The 18,204-nt window shown below is 38.6% G+C and overlaps 3 protein-coding genes across 4 annotated transcripts; 1 reads left to right on the forward strand and 2 right to left on the reverse strand.

Annotated features, from left to right (window-relative positions):
• Nucleotides 1–59: 59 nt before the first annotated feature.
• Nucleotides 60–6,271, reverse strand: lias (lipoic acid synthetase). The gene is made up of 11 exons (XM_084715394.1): nt 6,127–6,271; nt 5,693–5,874; nt 4,553–4,646; nt 4,122–4,202; nt 3,724–3,880; nt 3,086–3,143; nt 2,876–3,004; nt 1,597–1,742; nt 1,432–1,502; nt 1,228–1,339; nt 60–165 (listed from the first exon to the last, which is right to left on the reverse strand). Exons 1-11 carry the CDS (start codon nt 6,208–6,210, stop codon nt 104–106), a joined length of 1,176 nt encoding a protein of 391 aa, XP_084571520.1. The 5' UTR covers nt 6,211–6,271; the 3' UTR covers nt 60–103.
• Nucleotides 6,272–8,165: 1,894 nt separating this feature from the next.
• Nucleotides 8,166–13,158, forward strand: rpl9 (ribosomal protein L9). 2 transcript variants are annotated; one of them, XM_084715392.1, is made up of 7 exons: nt 8,167–8,326; nt 8,455–8,570; nt 9,680–9,775; nt 9,989–10,121; nt 10,485–10,565; nt 12,026–12,155; nt 12,997–13,158. In XM_084715392.1, exons 1-6 carry the CDS (start codon nt 8,281–8,283, stop codon nt 12,130–12,132), a joined length of 579 nt encoding a protein of 192 aa, XP_084571518.1. In that variant the 5' UTR covers nt 8,167–8,280; the 3' UTR covers nt 12,133–12,155; nt 12,997–13,158. The 2 variants fall into 2 exon arrangements, with proteins under 2 accessions (XP_084571519.1, XP_084571518.1); XM_084715393.1 differs by lacking the exon at nt 12,026–12,155 and having other exon boundaries at nt 8,166–8,326.
• A 1,358-nt stretch (nt 13,159–14,516) lies between these two features.
• On the reverse strand, nt 14,517–17,793 carry LOC146329987 (type-2 ice-structuring protein-like). The gene is made up of 5 exons (XM_084714463.1): nt 17,779–17,793; nt 17,427–17,627; nt 16,572–16,575; nt 15,378–15,486; nt 14,517–14,581 (listed from the first exon to the last, which is right to left on the reverse strand). Exons 2-5 carry the CDS (start codon nt 17,600–17,602, stop codon nt 14,517–14,519), a joined length of 354 nt encoding a protein of 117 aa, XP_084570589.1. The 5' UTR covers nt 17,603–17,627; nt 17,779–17,793.
• Nucleotides 17,794–18,204: the final 411 nt, after the last annotated feature.

The raw sequence follows: 18,204 nt of genomic DNA on the forward strand, positions 1-18,204 counted from the left end.
TTCCTGTGCTATGGTTTAGAGTGCTGTATTATTATTATTATTATGGTACAGCAGGTGTAAAGCTGTGTGTGTTTATAGGGCAGAAGCTGAGATTAGGCTCTTTTCATTCTGCTATAGTGATTTCCGCTTTTCTCTTTTTCAGTAGATTTTTCAGGAAGAATTCACCTGTAAAGACAAAAGGCATACATTAGAAACATATTCTCTCTGACCAACATGAACTAAATGAAGAATCTGGCTGTCTGTTATGAGCTGACCCTAGAATAACTTAGCCCTTTTAACACATACAACTATTAACCCACGGTTACCCTAAGCCCAGGGCCCCATGACTCACACTGCACTTCTACTCGTCCATAAAAACAGCGACTGATGTTGATATGCTAGAGTGACATGTCGCTACTCTTTTACAGCTTTTAGACCTGTGTTTGGTTGATTTTCAGGGGACAATCCTGGAACAGGGCCAGTAAAACCTAGGCCCACTTATCCTACTTAAGAAGGTGCCAGGATTGTGCCAGTGTGAAAGATTTTTTAGCATATGGCTAAGAAGGTTCTAAGAATGTTTTTAGCCATCATTATGTTGTACTTCAGTAATAATCAATTTGTGGCCCGTGAGCCAAATCTGGCCCGAATAGGGTGCTAGGTAGGCCACCCATCTTTTTCAAATTCACAATTAAAATAAATAGTTTCACACTGGGGATTTTTTGTTTGTTTGTTTATTTATACAGATTAGTAAATGTTCGATACTTTTCCTTGGCTGCTACTTGGGAAGCTGCATGTTAGCCTACACACACTAGAGCTTCAATAAGCTATTTGTCTTGTCCCTGGCAGGAGCAGTTTATTAATCTAACATTTGAGTGATTGTGTGATGAAAGAGGTTCAAAGCTACGTTTAATGTCATTAGAGCCAGACAGATTGGATTGGTTATAAAATACCTGATGCATCGGTCATTCATAAAGGCCTTGTGTCAATCACAGTACCAAGGTAGTTTAGTTAACTAAGTTAAACTAATAAGTCAGTTAATTTGAAAACAAAGAAGAAGATAAAAAAAAGATCATTTTCATTTTGTCTTATAAATAGTATTTGTGTTTGCTTATTTACTGGCCCCTGGCCCTCTGTAATTTTGCAAAAGTGGCCGCCGAGCAAAGCAGGTTGAGTACTCCTCTTCTATGAGATAGAGATATCCCTGACTTGTGCATGTTCAAACTGCACAGGATGAAGTGTGTTTCTCACCTGCTTTGTAAGAGGATCGCACCAGTGGTCCGCTGGCTGTGTAAACAAAGCCCATTTCATTCCCAACTTTCTCCCAGTGGGCAAACTTCTCTGGAGTGACGTATTCCTCCACCTGAAACCAGAACACACATCAGTACAGTGCTCATTCATTCAACAGATGTGCAGTTTCTCTTGTTGCCAGAGTAAACGGTGTAATGTTCTTACCTTTAGGTGGCGTTTGGTGGGCTGCATGTACTGACCCAGCGTTAGACAGTCCACTCCTGCCTCTCGCAGCTCTGCGACATCACCACAGCAGTGTAGTCAGGAAACTGTTGTACTTAAAATCAAAATATTTCAATGCATGCATGTGTGAGTAGTGAGTGTACACACCAGTCAATGTGTTGAGTATCTGTTGGTCAGTCTCTCCCAGCCCCAGCATGATGGACGTCTTGGTGAGCAAAGAGGGTCTGACATTTTTGGCATGCTTCAGGACACTCAGAGACTGGTCAAAGTTCGCTCTGGGGTCACGAACGTGCCTGGAAACAGATGAGACAGATGGACAAGAAATTATCAAAAAGGTGAATATGTACCTAAAACTGAAAATATACACCCAGATTACTGTGAACATTTAACAGGGACAAGAAAAACTTCTGCAGTGCCTTCACTGTTTGGACCCCTGTACTTCATCTAGTATTTATACCAGAAGGGAAACGTCTCTCTTGGACCACCTGGTGGTCAGAGTGTGTATTACTGTCCTGCTGCCTGTGAATGACCTCCCTCTTGTGGCAGAACGGTAAGCAGCAATTCAATATTATACAAGTACAGTATTTTTTTAAAAATATATATAAACTGGATTTTTTACCAACCAGATGGATGATGGATGATTAAAATATGCAACACAACGCTAGACAACACTTTCACATGACACATTTTACAGTGCTCTTAGAAACATATTTTCCTGTTGTGCAAACAGCAAAAACAGTTTGTTGTCTGCTGTCTTTACTGATCTCCTCTGAAAGAGCTATTCTCTTTAATTCTTTGGCTTGTTGGCTGATTAGAGTCCTCTAAAATTGACTGATGAGCTGCCAGATTCAAGGCATGCAGGCTTTTCTTAAAGTTGAGATTAAATGAAAAATGCCCTTTTAACCCTTGAAGATCACATCCCTGGTCATATTATGCAGCTTTTTAAAAATAAATGCCAAAAAATCAAGTTCTTTGTATTATTGTATCAAAATCTGACCTGTAAAACTAAATATGACAGGTGCTTGTAACCCACCAGTTTCAACAAGTAATATCATGATATCCATCTGTCAATCAATCTTTAACTTTTAGCAGCATAAAGCTAAGATTCATTAGTAAGCTGGCTAGAAACAGCGTGGCACATTCTCAGTGTTTGTCATGACACGCTCACCGTCAACGTTCAAATCAGATTCTTCCCAATGTCGTTTCCCACATGTCTGTCCTGTTTCACTTAGAAAAACATCACAACACAAAGCCAGATTCTCTCAACTGAGTTTTCATCTGGACTTTAATGTTGAAACAGAAAATAGATTCTTAGCTTCCAACTTTGAGCATTTATTATCTAATAAAAACATGGGAATTAACGCCAATATATAAATAAGCAGGTAAAATACAGAGGAAAAACCACATGTTAAGAGTCAGTCAGTACCTTTGCAGCTCTCGCACCGTCTCCACATTGTGGGCGTACACGTCTAACCCTGACAGGGCAATTTTCTCTACAGCTGTCAGGTCACCGCGAAAATCAGGAGTCAGACATTCAACCAGGATCTGAGGACCCCTAAATGAGGATCACAAGAGTGCTGATTTATTCATTAAGATGCAAACATCTGATAAATCCAAAAGGGATGGGAGATTTTACCTTTCCTTCAGCTGGGTGACTGTCTTAGCAATGTGCTCTGCTCCTCCATCAGCAATATCTGCAAAATAAAGATAGAGTGGCATTATAGGACTGCTGACATGACTGTTATTTTATGTTTCTAAACCTTTTAATTGTTAAATTCCAAGGAAATTGTGTATTCTGTAAAACTGTTTTGGAAAATACTGACTGTAGTATTTTCTTTGAATACCTGATGTTATTCCTGATTTATAAGTCATGTGACAACAACTGACAGATGCTATAGAAAGGAACCAGAAACAACCTCAGATTATAGTAGCCAAAACAAAGCAATGGAACAACATACGATGTTAAATTTTGATGGACATAAAATCAAGTTTGCATGGTCTCTTCCAAGCTGTGGGTGTTTTCTTAAAATTTGATAATATTTACTCCCTGGTAAGACCAATAATACAGGAAGGGACCTCGATCAGCTATTTCAGACAAGTCATTTTAACATGAATGAGTGCAGTGGGGAGTAATCAAGTAAGGATTCAGCTGACACCCGGAGCTGCTGTTGTGTAATGATGAATAAATCAATCTTGTATCCTGTAACATAATGCCGGTGTCATTTGGTTCAGTGTAAAAAAAACAAAGCCGGCATTGTGTTATGAAGCCATTACCATCTCTGTCGACTGAGGTGAGAACCACGTAGTCCAGCCCCCAAGCAGCGATGGCCTTGGCTGTATTGTAGGGCTCGTCTGGATCCAGAGGTGGAGGACGACGAGACGTCTTTACAGAGCAGAACCTGCACCCACGGGTACATGTGTCCCCCATCAGCTACATACAGAGAGAGAACGAGAAAAACCTTAGCTATATGCATGTTGTAGGACCGGAACAAATAATCCCTATACATAGATATGTATCATAAGATGTTCTCCTGTGGTATGTTACTGATATACATACACCAGGTTTAGTTTTATCAAATGTATGGTTTAAAACAATAAATAATTTTAACTGATGTCTACTTTTTTTGTAAAACATCATCTTGTGTAGAGTTACAGTATGTCTGGAGACTTACCATAATGGTGGCTGTGGCTGTAGCATATTCTCCTCCTCCCCAGCATTCCCCAATGTTAGGACACCTGGCTTCCTCACACACCTAAGAGAAAAAAACAAACACACACACACACAGATCCTGATATAAAAGCCATTTAAATCTGCAATTTAATAAATATGCTGCTGTATGAAAAATATTCAATATCATGCCCTGTAAATAGGGTATCCTCCAGGAAGAGGAGAGGAAGAAGTGATCTACAAGCTGATTCACAGACGCCACGCTACAAAGCAGCATCTAGTCATTACAATTTTAATTTTATTTATTCATTTGTTTTAATCTATTATTTATTTAATTTAGTTATGTATTCTGTCTAGTGCATATGACTCCCCCAGCATGTTGCAATGGAAAAAAAAAAAGAACCTGACATTGCATTGATCTGTCACACAACTTACCGTGTGCAGGTTGAGGTCTCTCAGTGTGTTTTTCAGCCTGTTGTAGTTCTTTCCCATGGGGATCTCCGTCTTTAGCCACGGAGGAAAACGCAGCCTGTCGTAAAAACAGAAGCAGAGCCTTTCACTAAATGTGCAAGAGTGGTCTCTTGTGCATGTAGGTGTGGGTGATGTGGATAAAAGCTTCTATCACTATGTCATTAGTGACAGAAGTTAAGTTTTGCTGAAAATGAACCATTTATGGCTAAAATAACCAGATGTGAGTGTCATCGGGCAAATTAATTAGGCATTTTTAAAAAGGATTTTAAAATCTTGCATATGCATATAGCCATAAAGCAGTCCTGCCGAGTAATATTGCATGAAGTGCACTAATGCTACCAGAGACATTAATTATAGTCTGGTTAGGAAGACACATGGACCTGACGTAGTCGACATCACGCTACAGACACAAGATGAGATCTCCTGAGTTAAAACAAAAGTGATTTTGATGCTGTGATTTGCTTTGTTCTTTTCAATGAGCGGTAAAATTTCAAGGTGAGAACAAAAGGATGAAAAAGTGCTTCTCATTCTGTGCACTCATGAGAACAATTACAGTCCCCTCAAAACTACACATCCGTTTAACAGATTATTTCCCACAGATGTCACTGATCCACTGCCAAGTGTAGTGTTGATCAGATACTTGATTGCATTAGATTGCATCACCCAGATACATCCTATGTACATTCATTTAAATGTACTTCATTCAACAGTCAATTGACGTTTTTATATTCAAAAGTGTTATTCTTCATTTACTTGTTTCTGTTACAATCTTGTATGCACCTCACTCCACGTATCCATGGTATTGTATATTGCAATGACAATTTCAGTCAAAATAATGGCAACATGACTTTTTTACCAAATCGTGCAGCCCCCAGAGGAAAAAAAAAATCTTTTTGATTTGGGTGAACTGTTTCTTTAACAGTGTGAGAGCTTGGTTGATTCAGCTCGACACAGTCAGGTAGATAAGTTTTTGTCTGATCAGCTCTTTGAACCCTTGTGATAACTCTCTGCACTCACAGACCAAACAGGGAGCATTGTTCAGCCTTTATGAGCGGAAAATCCCCATTTTTCTGACCGGTGTTGAGCACACCTCTTACCGCTTACCTCTCTCCCTTCTCCCTCTTCAGGCTGCCTTTGTACTCTGCCCACTTGCTTTTCTCAGACAGATCCCCTGAGATGAAGTCCTGTAGGTCAGGCCCGTCATCACTCAGCAGTTCTTTCTTTCTGTCAGTCCGCTCTGGAGAGGACTTCACCACGGTGCTCAGACTGCTGCTGATGATGTAAGCCTGCACACGAAGGACTGACGGTTATTTCAGGTGTCTTACAGGTCTCAAGTATCCTACAATCACACCCCGTCATCGTGTCCATGTACCACACCGTTTATCTGTGAGCTTATAAACAATCTAACTGAGCTGAGTTACAAAACATGCGCACTTCCAGGCCCGTGACCAAGCTTACCACCGACGGTTAACAGACGTTCACTGACAACCCATACCCGTCAGTTGGAGAATATCTGAGCAGTCAGTGAAAGTACTCACCTGTGGGATGCATCTGGGACTCAGCCATAGATGACTCGTGGAGAAACGACCAGCTACACAACAACTTTGTTTAAGCAGCGCCATGACTTTAGCAAGCAGGCGACTGTCATTGGCAAGAAGCTCGGCGAGCCGCTGCTTTGGTCTGGTGCGGCGTTCACGGGATGTCGGGGGTTTGGGATGAGAGAAAAACCTCGTGTTTTTTTTATATGTTGGGGCGTTCAGGAATTATTCCAACATTAGTTAATTGAATCAAGGTATATTGCCCAGTAGGTTTTCATATCAGTGAATTAGCTGTGGTATGTTGGTGCATAACAGTAAACATGTACAAGAAAGTTATAAATAGTCCAGAGGGAAGAAATATAAATAGAAAAATAGAGAACTGACAAAACTTAAAATTAACATTATTTATTTATTATTATTATTATTATTTATTTTAGCCGAGTGAACGACAGAGCCGCGTGTAGTTTTTCCTCACTCATCTCCCGCTACTATTCCCGTTTACTGGCACAACACAAAACATTCTGTCTGTACGTGCGAAACTTTACAATAATTGCAATGAGATTAAATAATTGAAGTGTTACAGTATCTTATAATCAAATTTTACTTAACAAAGTAAGCCCTTATCAGGTTTAAACCCACAAAAATGCTCAATACATTGCAGGCTAAACAATTCAAGATTAGAAATGTCTTATTAAGAACAGTATCAAAACTATGTTAACAAAAGAAAATGGCAAATTAGTCTTTACCTTAAAAATGTCATTGTATGTATGTAAGCAGTTTTACCAAGAGGTCATCAAACTTTTCAACTCACAATCTAAATACTGCACATTTCATCTTCTCACCTGCTCTCTGCCAAAATGCAAGATCAACCATGACTGCCAATGTGCGAAACTCTTACCTACACACGTCACTCCTTACTTTTACACACAAATCCTCGTTTTACATATTTATATAGTATTATATTATCTGAAAAAAGGACTGATACATACACAACATGCAACGATTCTCCTCATTTTAATGTACTGTTGTATTTTATGTATCTAATTCCATTTCTATCCAAATGTTTTTTTGTTTTGTTTTTTTTATCTTCGTTTATCTCTGACTGACTAGTGTGTTGATTTGACTAGCAATACTATGACTGAGCTGAGATGATTTTCTCGTTCCACACAATTTATTACTGTGCTGTTGACCCCGTGTTAACCTATGATTTATAATAAATCTGTATTTTCCCACTCGGCTGAATGTCACTGAACGTTAGAGAGCTATACTTATAATGTTGCTAACAGCTAGACAGAAAAATAACTTCCGTCGCATGGTTAGCATTTGATACAAGTTTTACGGCTAAAATGTTTTTTGATCATTGCTGCTTATCTTTTACAACTGACATATTTATACAACCAAAATAATCATGAATATCATCGATTGGCTTGTCATGCCTGATGACGCCACGTACGTGCTCTACAACTGCGTCGTGACGTCCTTCCTTCCTCCTTTCCTCTGCTACCGGCGAGGTGAGGATAGCTGAAAAATTACTCCTTGGGTTTCATCTAACTTCATCCGTGTCAATTAAACATATTTTTGACTTAATACTGGGTTGTCAGATGCGGATAGTATTGTGTTTGACTTCATAAGCTGTATTTAATCGCTAAGTAAAAGTTGTTAGGAAATAAGTTAGTTGTTTTACCACTGAATCCGCTCTCTGTGTGAGGCCTGATGTTGCGGCTCTGTCCATGTAAAGGCCGCAGCGGGCTTAACAATATTATTATTAGAAGGACAGTGTTTGTTAGGATTCACCTTCAAATTACACATTCTAATATTTTCCATAATTGTGTAACTTAAGTGATACACATGGGCGACACAGGCTGTTTGCTTAATGTAGCATTAGTCGTTAGCATTAGCGCTAATGCTAGCTGAGGCAATGCAGTATGGCTGTACTTAGCTGCTTATGCTGGACATTAACAGTGCACAAACTTTGGTCAGATACATGTTAACATTGACCTATCGCTGTTTGATGTAGGGCAGGTTAGTCCAGCGCTGGGTGACTATCCAGTCTATTACCAGAAGATAAAAACTAATCTAAAGTAACTGTCACAGAAAGGATGCTCACAAACCCCAGATCAATAAACACACTTTTTGTCTGTCTCTTTATACAGAATGAAGACCATTCTCAGCAGTCAGACCGTCGACATCCCCGACAATGGTAAGAAACTTACGTTTTTTGCGTATTGTCATAATCCTAAAGAACCTGTTCTTAATCTCCACGTTATGTGGCGTGTAGCCTCTCACCCTTTAATTTTTCTCCTCTCTTCTTGCTGTGTGGTGTCACAGTCGAGGTGAGGTTGAAGGGGCGGACAGTGATTGTCAAGGGGCCCCGTGGCAAACTCGTCAGGGAGTTCAACCACATCAACCTGGAGCTCAGCCTGTTGGGCAAGAAACAGAAAAAGGTAAGGAGTTGTGCTGTTTTGTACTATGTAGGAAGTGTGCAGACGGGCTCAAATACAGCTGGACAACTTGGTTGAAACATTACAATGATATGAAATTTTCTTTAGTCAAACGGATGCACAGAACAGTGATGGTTGTTTCACAGTTATGTGGAGTTTATCATGTAAGGCGTACAAGTAGAGCTGCAGCAACTAGTTGATTGAAAGTGAACTCGGTGCAAAGTATGGTCTTAATGGATTAACTGTTGCAGTTCATTTTCAAGCAAAAATGTAAAACAGTTGCAAATCCAAGCTTCATGAGTGTCAGGATTTGCTGCTTTTCTGATTTTGAATCGTTGTTTGGACCAAAAAAGCAATGGAAAGACTTAATGTGGTGCTCTGGGAAATTGTGGTTGTATTTTTTACATTTGTTTGATATTTAATAGACTGGGCAATTGAGATAATCGCCCAATTAATGTATAATGAAAACTGTTGTCCCTACATACATGTAAATAGATTTCAGCTTTAGGTTCCTTATATGAAACAATTTTTCAATCTCTAAATACTTAATGTGGTCGGTTTGTCCTAAATTTGGTTATACTCTGTACTACATGAAATGAGAATAATCTTATAAGTAGGTAACTAGCTTTATCAAAATACAGCAGTACAAATACAGTTTAGATAGGTTGTAGTGGTGGGGCAAATGTCTTGAATAAGTCTGGATTTTTTGAGGTGTGCTGAAGAGAGATGTCCGTTGAAGTTTTTCAACTCGAAGAAGGCTGATGTTGAGGGTTTTTCAGGAAAAAAAGCATTTCAGAATGCTGGAGTTGGTTAGTTGATCCCCTCTGACAATTGACTGTTTTACAGTATGATATTATTACATCTGACAGTTGTTTGTTTTGTCATGAAGAATTTGATCTAAAATTTGCCAGTTACTTGTTCAAAATGCCCATTGCAATTTCCAGGATTAACATTAAAGGACAAACATTAAAGCCTGAACAAGCGAGTTTTAGGGGTTTTACTCGACAAATGACAACTCAGTGGCTGACGGTGATTAATTTTCTGGTCATTGACCGACAGTCAGGATTCAGTTTTTCTGCAGTTTAAGTGTTCCCCTGTGCTGTCTTCCTCAGCTTCGTGTGGACAAATGGTGGGGTAACAGGAAGGAGCTGGCCACAGTCCGCACCATCTGCAGCCACGTCCAGAACATGATCAAGGGAGTCACTTTGGTGAGGCTACACTTCCAACTCATTTACAAAGGGTACCAATGTCAGACTGTTGTAACAAGCTGTGTCCAGCCTTAATGGTGGGATTAGTATATTTTGTAGTCATGATTTCTTTTGTGTGGCTGTATGTATAGCTGGTTATTGTTGGTGGAACAATGTGTCTTGTTAGCCTGTGCGGTTCAGCTCACTGCCTCTGTCACCTCTGTCTGACTGCAGGGTTTCCGGTACAAAATGCGTTCTGTGTACGCCCATTTCCCCATCAACGTCGTCATTCAGGAGAATGGAACCATGGTGGAGATCAGGAACTTCCTGGGAGAGAAGTACATCCGCCGTGTCAGAATGAGGAGCGGTGAGTCTGCTGCATATTTTTAAGAGGATGGATTTTGTGGGACATGCTGTTGGTATGATAACTACAGACAGGGACCAAGATTAGTTATTGGTGTAATAAAGTGATTGTATGTGTAATTTATTAAATCGAAATGCAGGCACCAGCCAAATGCTGGTAAAATATTAAAGTGGCTGGTAGATTTCAGATACACTTATTTTTGGTTGATTTGGTATTGAGTGATGGACAATTTTCTGTCACTTCACTGTCAAAAAGTTAAATGCCCATCCTTAATGTTAACTCATTTAGTTTTTCTCCTGATGTGACAGTTATTCTATCCCTATGTGAATAGTGAACTTTTTCCCCCTTTTTTTGTCCTGTGTCCAGGTGTGAACTGTTCTGTCTCAGCTGCCCAGAAGGACGAGCTGGTCCTGGAGGGTAACGACGTTGAGCTGGTGTCGAACTCGGGTACGTTGTGCGCCTTGGTCTACAGCTTTTGTACTTGGCACATTAATGTTTCTCCACGTTAACATGGAGGCATTCGTAACACTACCTTGCATCTTGGCTTGAAACTCCTCCTCAGCAGTGTTTAGTGACGCAGGTTGTCATCATCAGTAGGATCCCTGATTGTAATTTCAGTTCAGTGAAGCCTTGAAGCTTGGTGTAAAATGTTCTCAGTCTGTCAAAAGGTAGACAGACAGACGTCTGTTGGTGACACATGATTGGCAGAGGGCTGGTACCTCCCTGTAGACATTTTTGCTGCCCTTTGATGTCATCAGTCTGTGCGAGTATTACATCCTTTGGTGTTTTAGTTAATCGAGTCAGATCCTGTTTTCATGAGCAGCCCCCTCATCCCTCATATAGAACAAAATATTCCTCTGAACCGGCAACATGAGTTAGACACCTGTCTGCCGTTACACAGAAAAATACTCCTCGTTCAGCCTTAGGTGTTGACTGAATGTTAAATGTTGTGATGTAGAAAATTGCAGCCAGTTTTGTTTGATTTGAAATTCATGTTGACATTCAGTCGACTCAGCACCATTACTGTTTTTCAGGAAACGGTATTGGACTGCCAAGATGACTGATGTTGGAGATTCCCAAGCTTTTGGCTCCTTAGTTAATTGCATAAAATCAACTTGCAACCACCTGTCAGAGGCTACATAAGTGCTGTATTGTGAGCACTTAAAGTAAAGTGTGATTTGGAGAAGAGACAAAAGTAATTATTTCAGCAGGAAAAAGCCAAGATAACTGTCCAAATGTTTTCAATATTATGCCTCAGAAATGCACCGCATCCCACTGACTTCAGTTATCTAAACTGTCCAGCATCATTGTTTTCTACATGAGAAAAAAACATTACTGAACCTCATTGACGTTTTTATTCTTACTTAGTCAGCGCCATTTCATTTTCAAAACTGTAGATTTAGATGTGAACAAAGCCCCTTCCCAATCTCCCTCTGTGTTCACTGGTATACAGTAGTCTCTCTAGGTAGGACTGTGACACACCTTTTTGGCTCTGTTCAATATTTCTAAACCAAGAACAAACATTTTAAAGGACATTTTGAAGGAAAAAGGCCCTAAAACATGCAAAAGCTTGGCAGTGCTGTTCACCAGGAGAGAAATTTTCTTGGGTTGTACCCTGTAAACGGACTCACTACAAAATATTTGAAAAAATTAAAGTATTGATTGATGCCCCTTAAATTTGGTCTATCTATAAAAGGCTTTTCTTCTGTAACTATACCATATATTACAAATGTGAAGTACAGAGCCAGAACAAAAGTCACTATATTAGTGCTGTCTGACCACACGTTCTCCTCAGAGCTCACCCCTCCTGTCTGATATTTCCTTCAACCCTCCTCTTCCTCTGTTATTACTGTAATCCTGTGTGTGATGTGACGTGTTCTTATCATCCCAACCTTTCTCTGTTCCAGCTGCTCTGATCCAACAGGCCACCACAGTCAAAAATAAGGATATCAGAAAGTTCTTGGACGGTATTTACGTGTCTGAGAAGGGAACAGTAGTGGAACCGGATCAGTAAAAGTTACACCTGCACTCGTAGAGGTTAGACAATGCCGCCGGAGCTGCCATGTGACCTCTTTCTTCTTCTCTGCATGTTCCTTACACGGTCTAATCCAAAGACATGTTTGTCTTTTGATTATTCCAGAGACTTCTGCGATTTTGTCTCGTGCAATGCAAACATTTATTTTAATGTTATTTGGCGTTATGGCTGGGCAGTATGGTTAAGAACAATATGCTTATGTTTTTCACAAAGTAATTTGACTGTTTCCAGGAATAATTGTCAGCTATAATAACCTAATTATAATTTCCCACAGATGGATTTAAATAGCTTTTGATTTGACCAGTGATCCAAAACTCAGAAAATACATTTTTATCATGCATGATAAAGAAGTATGTCAAAACTGTAAATTTAAGACGCTAGAACAAGGAAATACTTGACGTTTCTGCTTGGAAAATGACTAGATCTCTTAATCAAAATCTTTTTGCAGTTGTTGTTTTCAGGCATCTTTAAAAGGAATGTTATGTCTCACACCATGGCATGTGTATTGAAAGATATTTAAGTGCAATGAACTGCCAATATCAATGGTATTTTATCATTGAAATGTGTGTATAAATTGGACCAGTTTTGTGAAAGATGTCATGACAATTGTTTTAATTTAATTCAGAAATATTGAACCTGTTGCCCAGCCTTTTGTGTTTTTTTTTTCTTCACTGACTACAGCATGCATGTAAAATCTTGAGTTATTTCAGTCTTTTCAGTAGAAAAAATTTCTTTAAAAGTGCTGATGTCATTTAGCATGTTGTGATGTTTTCATTAAACCACCAAGCATTATTATGTGATTAGGTCTCTGCGTTCACACTCTGCTCTTCGGTTTCTTTTCAGCGGCCTTGATCCAACAGGCCACCACGGTCAGAAAAAAGGACATCAGGAAGTTCCTGGACGGCATCTACGTCAGTGAGAAGACCACTGTGGTAGAGCAAGATGTCGAATAAATGTTCACCATGTCCAGTCATGACCAATAAACTACATACTTTTCCAATTAAATGTGTCCTCTGGTTTTCTTTGGCACCTTTGTCTCACTGGCTCATTTTGTCACAGTTCAACAGAGGCTCCAGCTGTTCCCAGTATTTCCAGCCTTTCTGCTAAGCTAACTGGCTGACATTAAATTTAAATCAACTGTAGCAGTAATAATAATAAAGACCCAGGTTTAAAGACTTTGCCCTTTTGTCTGTTTCATCATGACGAACAATTAAGCTTACGTTTTTACGTGGTAAAATCCATTTAAGAGTTCAGTCAGTAATTCATGTCTTTACTTTCTCTTCATCACATCCTTCATATTTGCCTGAGATTATACTTTGCAACTTCTTGGCTACACTGTCCCTGTTCTTTTGCTGCCTGTTACTTTGGTGTCACATCTACAATAGATATTTAAATATTTACTTTCAAACTATACATTTTGATCAATACTACTGTGGGCATAGATTTTATACTCTACCCAATGGGATGTCTGTGTGAGAAGGAGAGAGATATGCAAGTTTGTGTACATATAAACACTCATTGTGTAAGAGTGCAATATGAATATGAACAGAAAATAAGAGACAAAGTGTTCTGAAAATATAAATTTGGTGGTTCTATGTTATGGGGCAGGCGAAAACAATGTGATATTGGTAATGCTGTGAAGTACACAAGCAATATTTGACTTTACTGAAATCTGTGTTGCGTAGGTTACCTGACAGATCTCTCTGCGAGTAGTCAAACACTCCTGCATGTTTAAGATGATCAAGGGAGTTGTCATTTGTTTAAATGTTTATGACACAGACATACACAGAGACTCTTCGAGGCAAGTGAGAAAAAAATAAAGTGATCCAGTTTTTTTAAAATGGGTTTAAATTGTTCTCTAATCTGTTTATGACTTAAGCCGGTGAGAAAATAGTTTGAAATGTTTGTTATGAAACGGGTGAAAACAAGTTTTGCCAGGATTTTATAAGATGCATTTTGTTTAAAAAAATGTATCATCAGATTTTTGCTTTCTCACTTGCCTTTCGGGGCTTTGATGATGTTGCCATAATTGAGAGTGTGCACTTAAAGGAACAGGAAATGAACAGTAGACTTGTTTGTTTTAATGCTTCAGCCTTTTAATTTGACACAATACATGACAGACTGGACAAAGATGGTGTTTTCCATAAACACTCAATTTCCTCATGTTAGAAACATGAAGAGGCTCTCCAGCTCAGTTGTCATTTCATTTCATCCCTTGGCGGTTACAAATAAAAGCAAAGAATTAAAGATGTGATATTTAGCTTTCAGGTTCTGCATGAGGCTGCTGACACAAACACAGATGAACCACTGAAGTGTCGGTGTGACTGATGGTTTTGGCGCACGCCTCCCTGTCAGCTCAGGAATCATTTCGAGACGCAGATTGACGGGTTTGCAGTGTGACAAGGTACGTCGTCCCAGCATTTGGCACCTGAAAAAACACAGCAGCCAGTAAATGTAACATCAAGCAAAACTTGAAACTCTCTGGAACACTTTATTTGAAGGGGTGAAATTAAATGAAGGAGTCTTTATGAGTGTTTATTGTCATTAAGTCTCATTTGGTTAATTATGTCATCATTCGACCATGTCTGGGATGTCTTTGTTATGACAGCTTGACATGACATGATCTAACTGTCATATGTGGTTGGTTTTGACACTGGCCGTCAAGAGACCATTATAAGAGTGTCATGAATATTTTTCTTTCTTTCTGAAATAAAGTGGTACATTATAGACTTGTTATAAAGATGTCATTGATGTCAGATGTCAGTTTTATTACACCGTCATGTTTTGTCAGTAATTTTCTGTACTTCAAGTAAAGCCAAGAAATCTAAAACAATGTCAGCTTTGCATTGAAAATAGCATAACTGACCGAATGACTCCTTCATGTTCATGAGAGGTGTCATGATATGGTTATGACATTGTAATGACAATCTTATGCCATCCCTTCTAATACAGTGTTCCCAAACTCTCTAATGAGGCCACACTTACATCACTTGCTGCATATGAACTGCAGAAAAACAAAACTTATTAAAATTCTATATATATATACATATATATATATATATATATATATATATATATATATATATATATACACACACACACACACACACACACACACACACACACACACACACACAATGAAAAACAATATACTATAAACAGAGACATGTATAAAATGACACATGACTGACTTCAGACATGCGTGAAACAATGTGTTGATTTACCTCCAGTATTAATCTGTACACAGCACTCGGCTATTTTGCCATCAGGTTGTGCTGAACACCAGCTTTTATAATCTGTAAGTGTACTGTCAGTCCAGAACCAATTAAATTCCTAGAAGACAAAAGAAATATTGCATTTATGATAAAATGACATTTAATTAAAGTCATTATCATTCCACTAGCACCATCAAAAACCTTGTGTAGTGACAAAATAATTGTATATTGTAAAATAGTAGGTAAGGAGCTACAGCAAATTCTAGGATATGAGGTTCCTAAAAGTTGCTTGGTGCTTTATTTATGTATGTAAGTTCTCTGAAGAAAATGTTATTGCTAGTGACAGATATTTAAATAAAATACTGCTAGTAGCAATTAAGAAAGTTATCACTGGAAACCGGGGTAAGGTTAACACCACCAACGATAAATCAGTGCCTAACAATTGTGGAAGAAATCTTTTAAATGGGAAAATTGACACACAAACTGAGACTGCAACAAGCACAACTGGAGAGAAAATGGGAAAAATGGACTCTATACGAGACTCAAAATGACGACACTGGACTTTACATTTATCTTCAAGGCTGTAAAAATATGAAGGCGCTTCTCAAGCAGTTTTTGTTTTCTTAGTTTTTGTTAATGGGTTTGTCATTTTGTTGTTACAACTCATACGTTAATGTTGCAAACATAGTGTCAATAAAGATTTGAACTGAAAAAACAAAACAAAACCTTGTGTAGTGAAATATTACCTCTTGACAAGCCGAGAGTCCAACCCATGCTGGGAGCTTTAGGTCAGTTGTCAGGCCCTGAAGGAACTGATGTTCATCAAGACTGTGGATTGATGCAAGGGTTGCATCTTCGGCCAGACAATTTTCCTATAGTGAAAATGCACAGACAGAAAAAGATGTCAGTTAACCAAACATTCAAGTCAATATCAGAACAAATCTGAATTCATATCATCCTGATTACCTGAGCCTTAGCCCAACTCATTTGTGTTGGAACAAACTTGAAACAGCGATTGCCAAATGCAACCCAACCTGCTTTACATGCTGCATTCAGAACAGGCTCTTCGGGAAGGTTGACATGCACTTCGGTTTGGTTGACATGCACTTCGGTTTGGTTGACATGCACGTCATCTGAGGATGAGCAGAGAAGAGTGGACAACATGTCTGTGTATTAGAAAGGTTGACTCTTTAATACATTTACTTGTCTAAAGCGAGGGTCAGAAACTTGTGGCTCCACAGCTGCATGCAGCTCTTTGGCTCCTACTCAAATGGCTCCCTGTGGCTTTGACAAAGTTCTTACATAGCAAACATTCAGCCTAAAGGGGATCCTGTTTCTCCAAGTCTTCAGTCCAAATCTCAACTCCTGCTCTCTTCTGCTCAATGGTCGCTGTCACTTCCCCAAACCTGTGTCTGCTGCAGCTTTTTTTCATCCATATGTCATGGTTTTCATACTTAAGTGTAAGGCACACTTAAGTATTAGTAAAATTACAGACTTGAAAAAATACACCAAAAAAAAATACAATGACTTAATTACAGTGACTTCATTAATTGTAATGAGTTACTTCCACCGTGTGAACTGACCCTTTAAGACCTAAAATAAATCAAAAAATCTTCATAGGACTGTTCTTTCACTTTTTTGTCCATTTTTTAAAGAGTATCTGTTTTATGTTGTTAATTTACAGTCCAAAGGGACTAAAGAGACTTGTATCTGTACTATTCATACTTACAGTATCTTGACATTAATGATGAATAAATCTACATTTAATACATTTAAATTCAGTACTGTACAGTACTGTATGTGATTTAATAGTAACACTCAGTAAAAACTGAGGTGGCAGAGAGGGTTGCCACTTGTCCTGTGCAAAATGTGATGTTTATGTATTGAAAAATAAACTGCACTGTCACTTAATGAATCAATACAAGACACAATTTGTCTCTTATTTTCATGAACACCTTGCTCTGCTCATGCATCTACTATATTTAGAGGTTAAAATGAGATTTATTTTATAATGGCAACAAATATCTTCATGCACTTTTCATTCATGTGAAGAGTAGCTGAAATTGACACACAGAGCATAAATTGGTGCATTGACCAACAAGTTTTGGTTGGTTACAACTGAACAAAAAGCTGACAAAACAAGGCTGACACTCACGATCATCATCAGCTGTAGCCATCGCCATCATGGCACAGACAAGTAGAGTCACAGTCAGCATCCTTGGGCTGGAGATCATACAGACGCTAAAGATGATTGATTGCCTTCAACAACAACAACAAAAAAAGAAAAGAAAAAATACAGAAGAGAAATGATCACAAAAAAGCTTACATGAGCAGAGTGAGGTGGTGCTACATAGGACAAAGAAGACAGCATGATGTGAGCAAAAAGCAGAAAAAAGAGGTTGAGAGATACCTTCTCCTCGTTCCTCGGCCTGTTGCCTTTCTGTGTGGAGGAGGAGGAATACCTGCTCTTAAATACAGCCACTCAGATTTCACAACATTATTTATTTATGAAAACATTGATTTTATTGTATACTCAGTCAGTGAGTCACTTACTGGATATCAGTCAGAATCCTGTCAACAAATCAAAGTGCATCAAAGTCAATATTTTTTAAAAATGAATGATTTACTGGAAGCTTTCACCTGAGCAACAAAAATAAAGTGATTACAATAAGTGATTAAAACATAATTTCTATCTGAAATCATTATATTGCATATTAGTAAACAGTTAAATTATAATTAAATAATTTCTATTAGAAAGAAAGAAAGTAGCTCTGATAAATCCTACTGCAGAAGGTCATGATTTTTGGAAAGAGACATTGTTTTTTAATTTTTTTTA

Source organism: Lutjanus erythropterus, chromosome 3 (genome assembly GCF_056507025.1).
Source record: "Lutjanus erythropterus isolate fLutEry1 chromosome 3, fLutEry1.hap2, whole genome shotgun sequence".
Classification (NCBI taxonomy): domain Eukaryota; kingdom Metazoa; phylum Chordata; class Actinopteri; order Lutjaniformes; family Lutjanidae; genus Lutjanus; species Lutjanus erythropterus.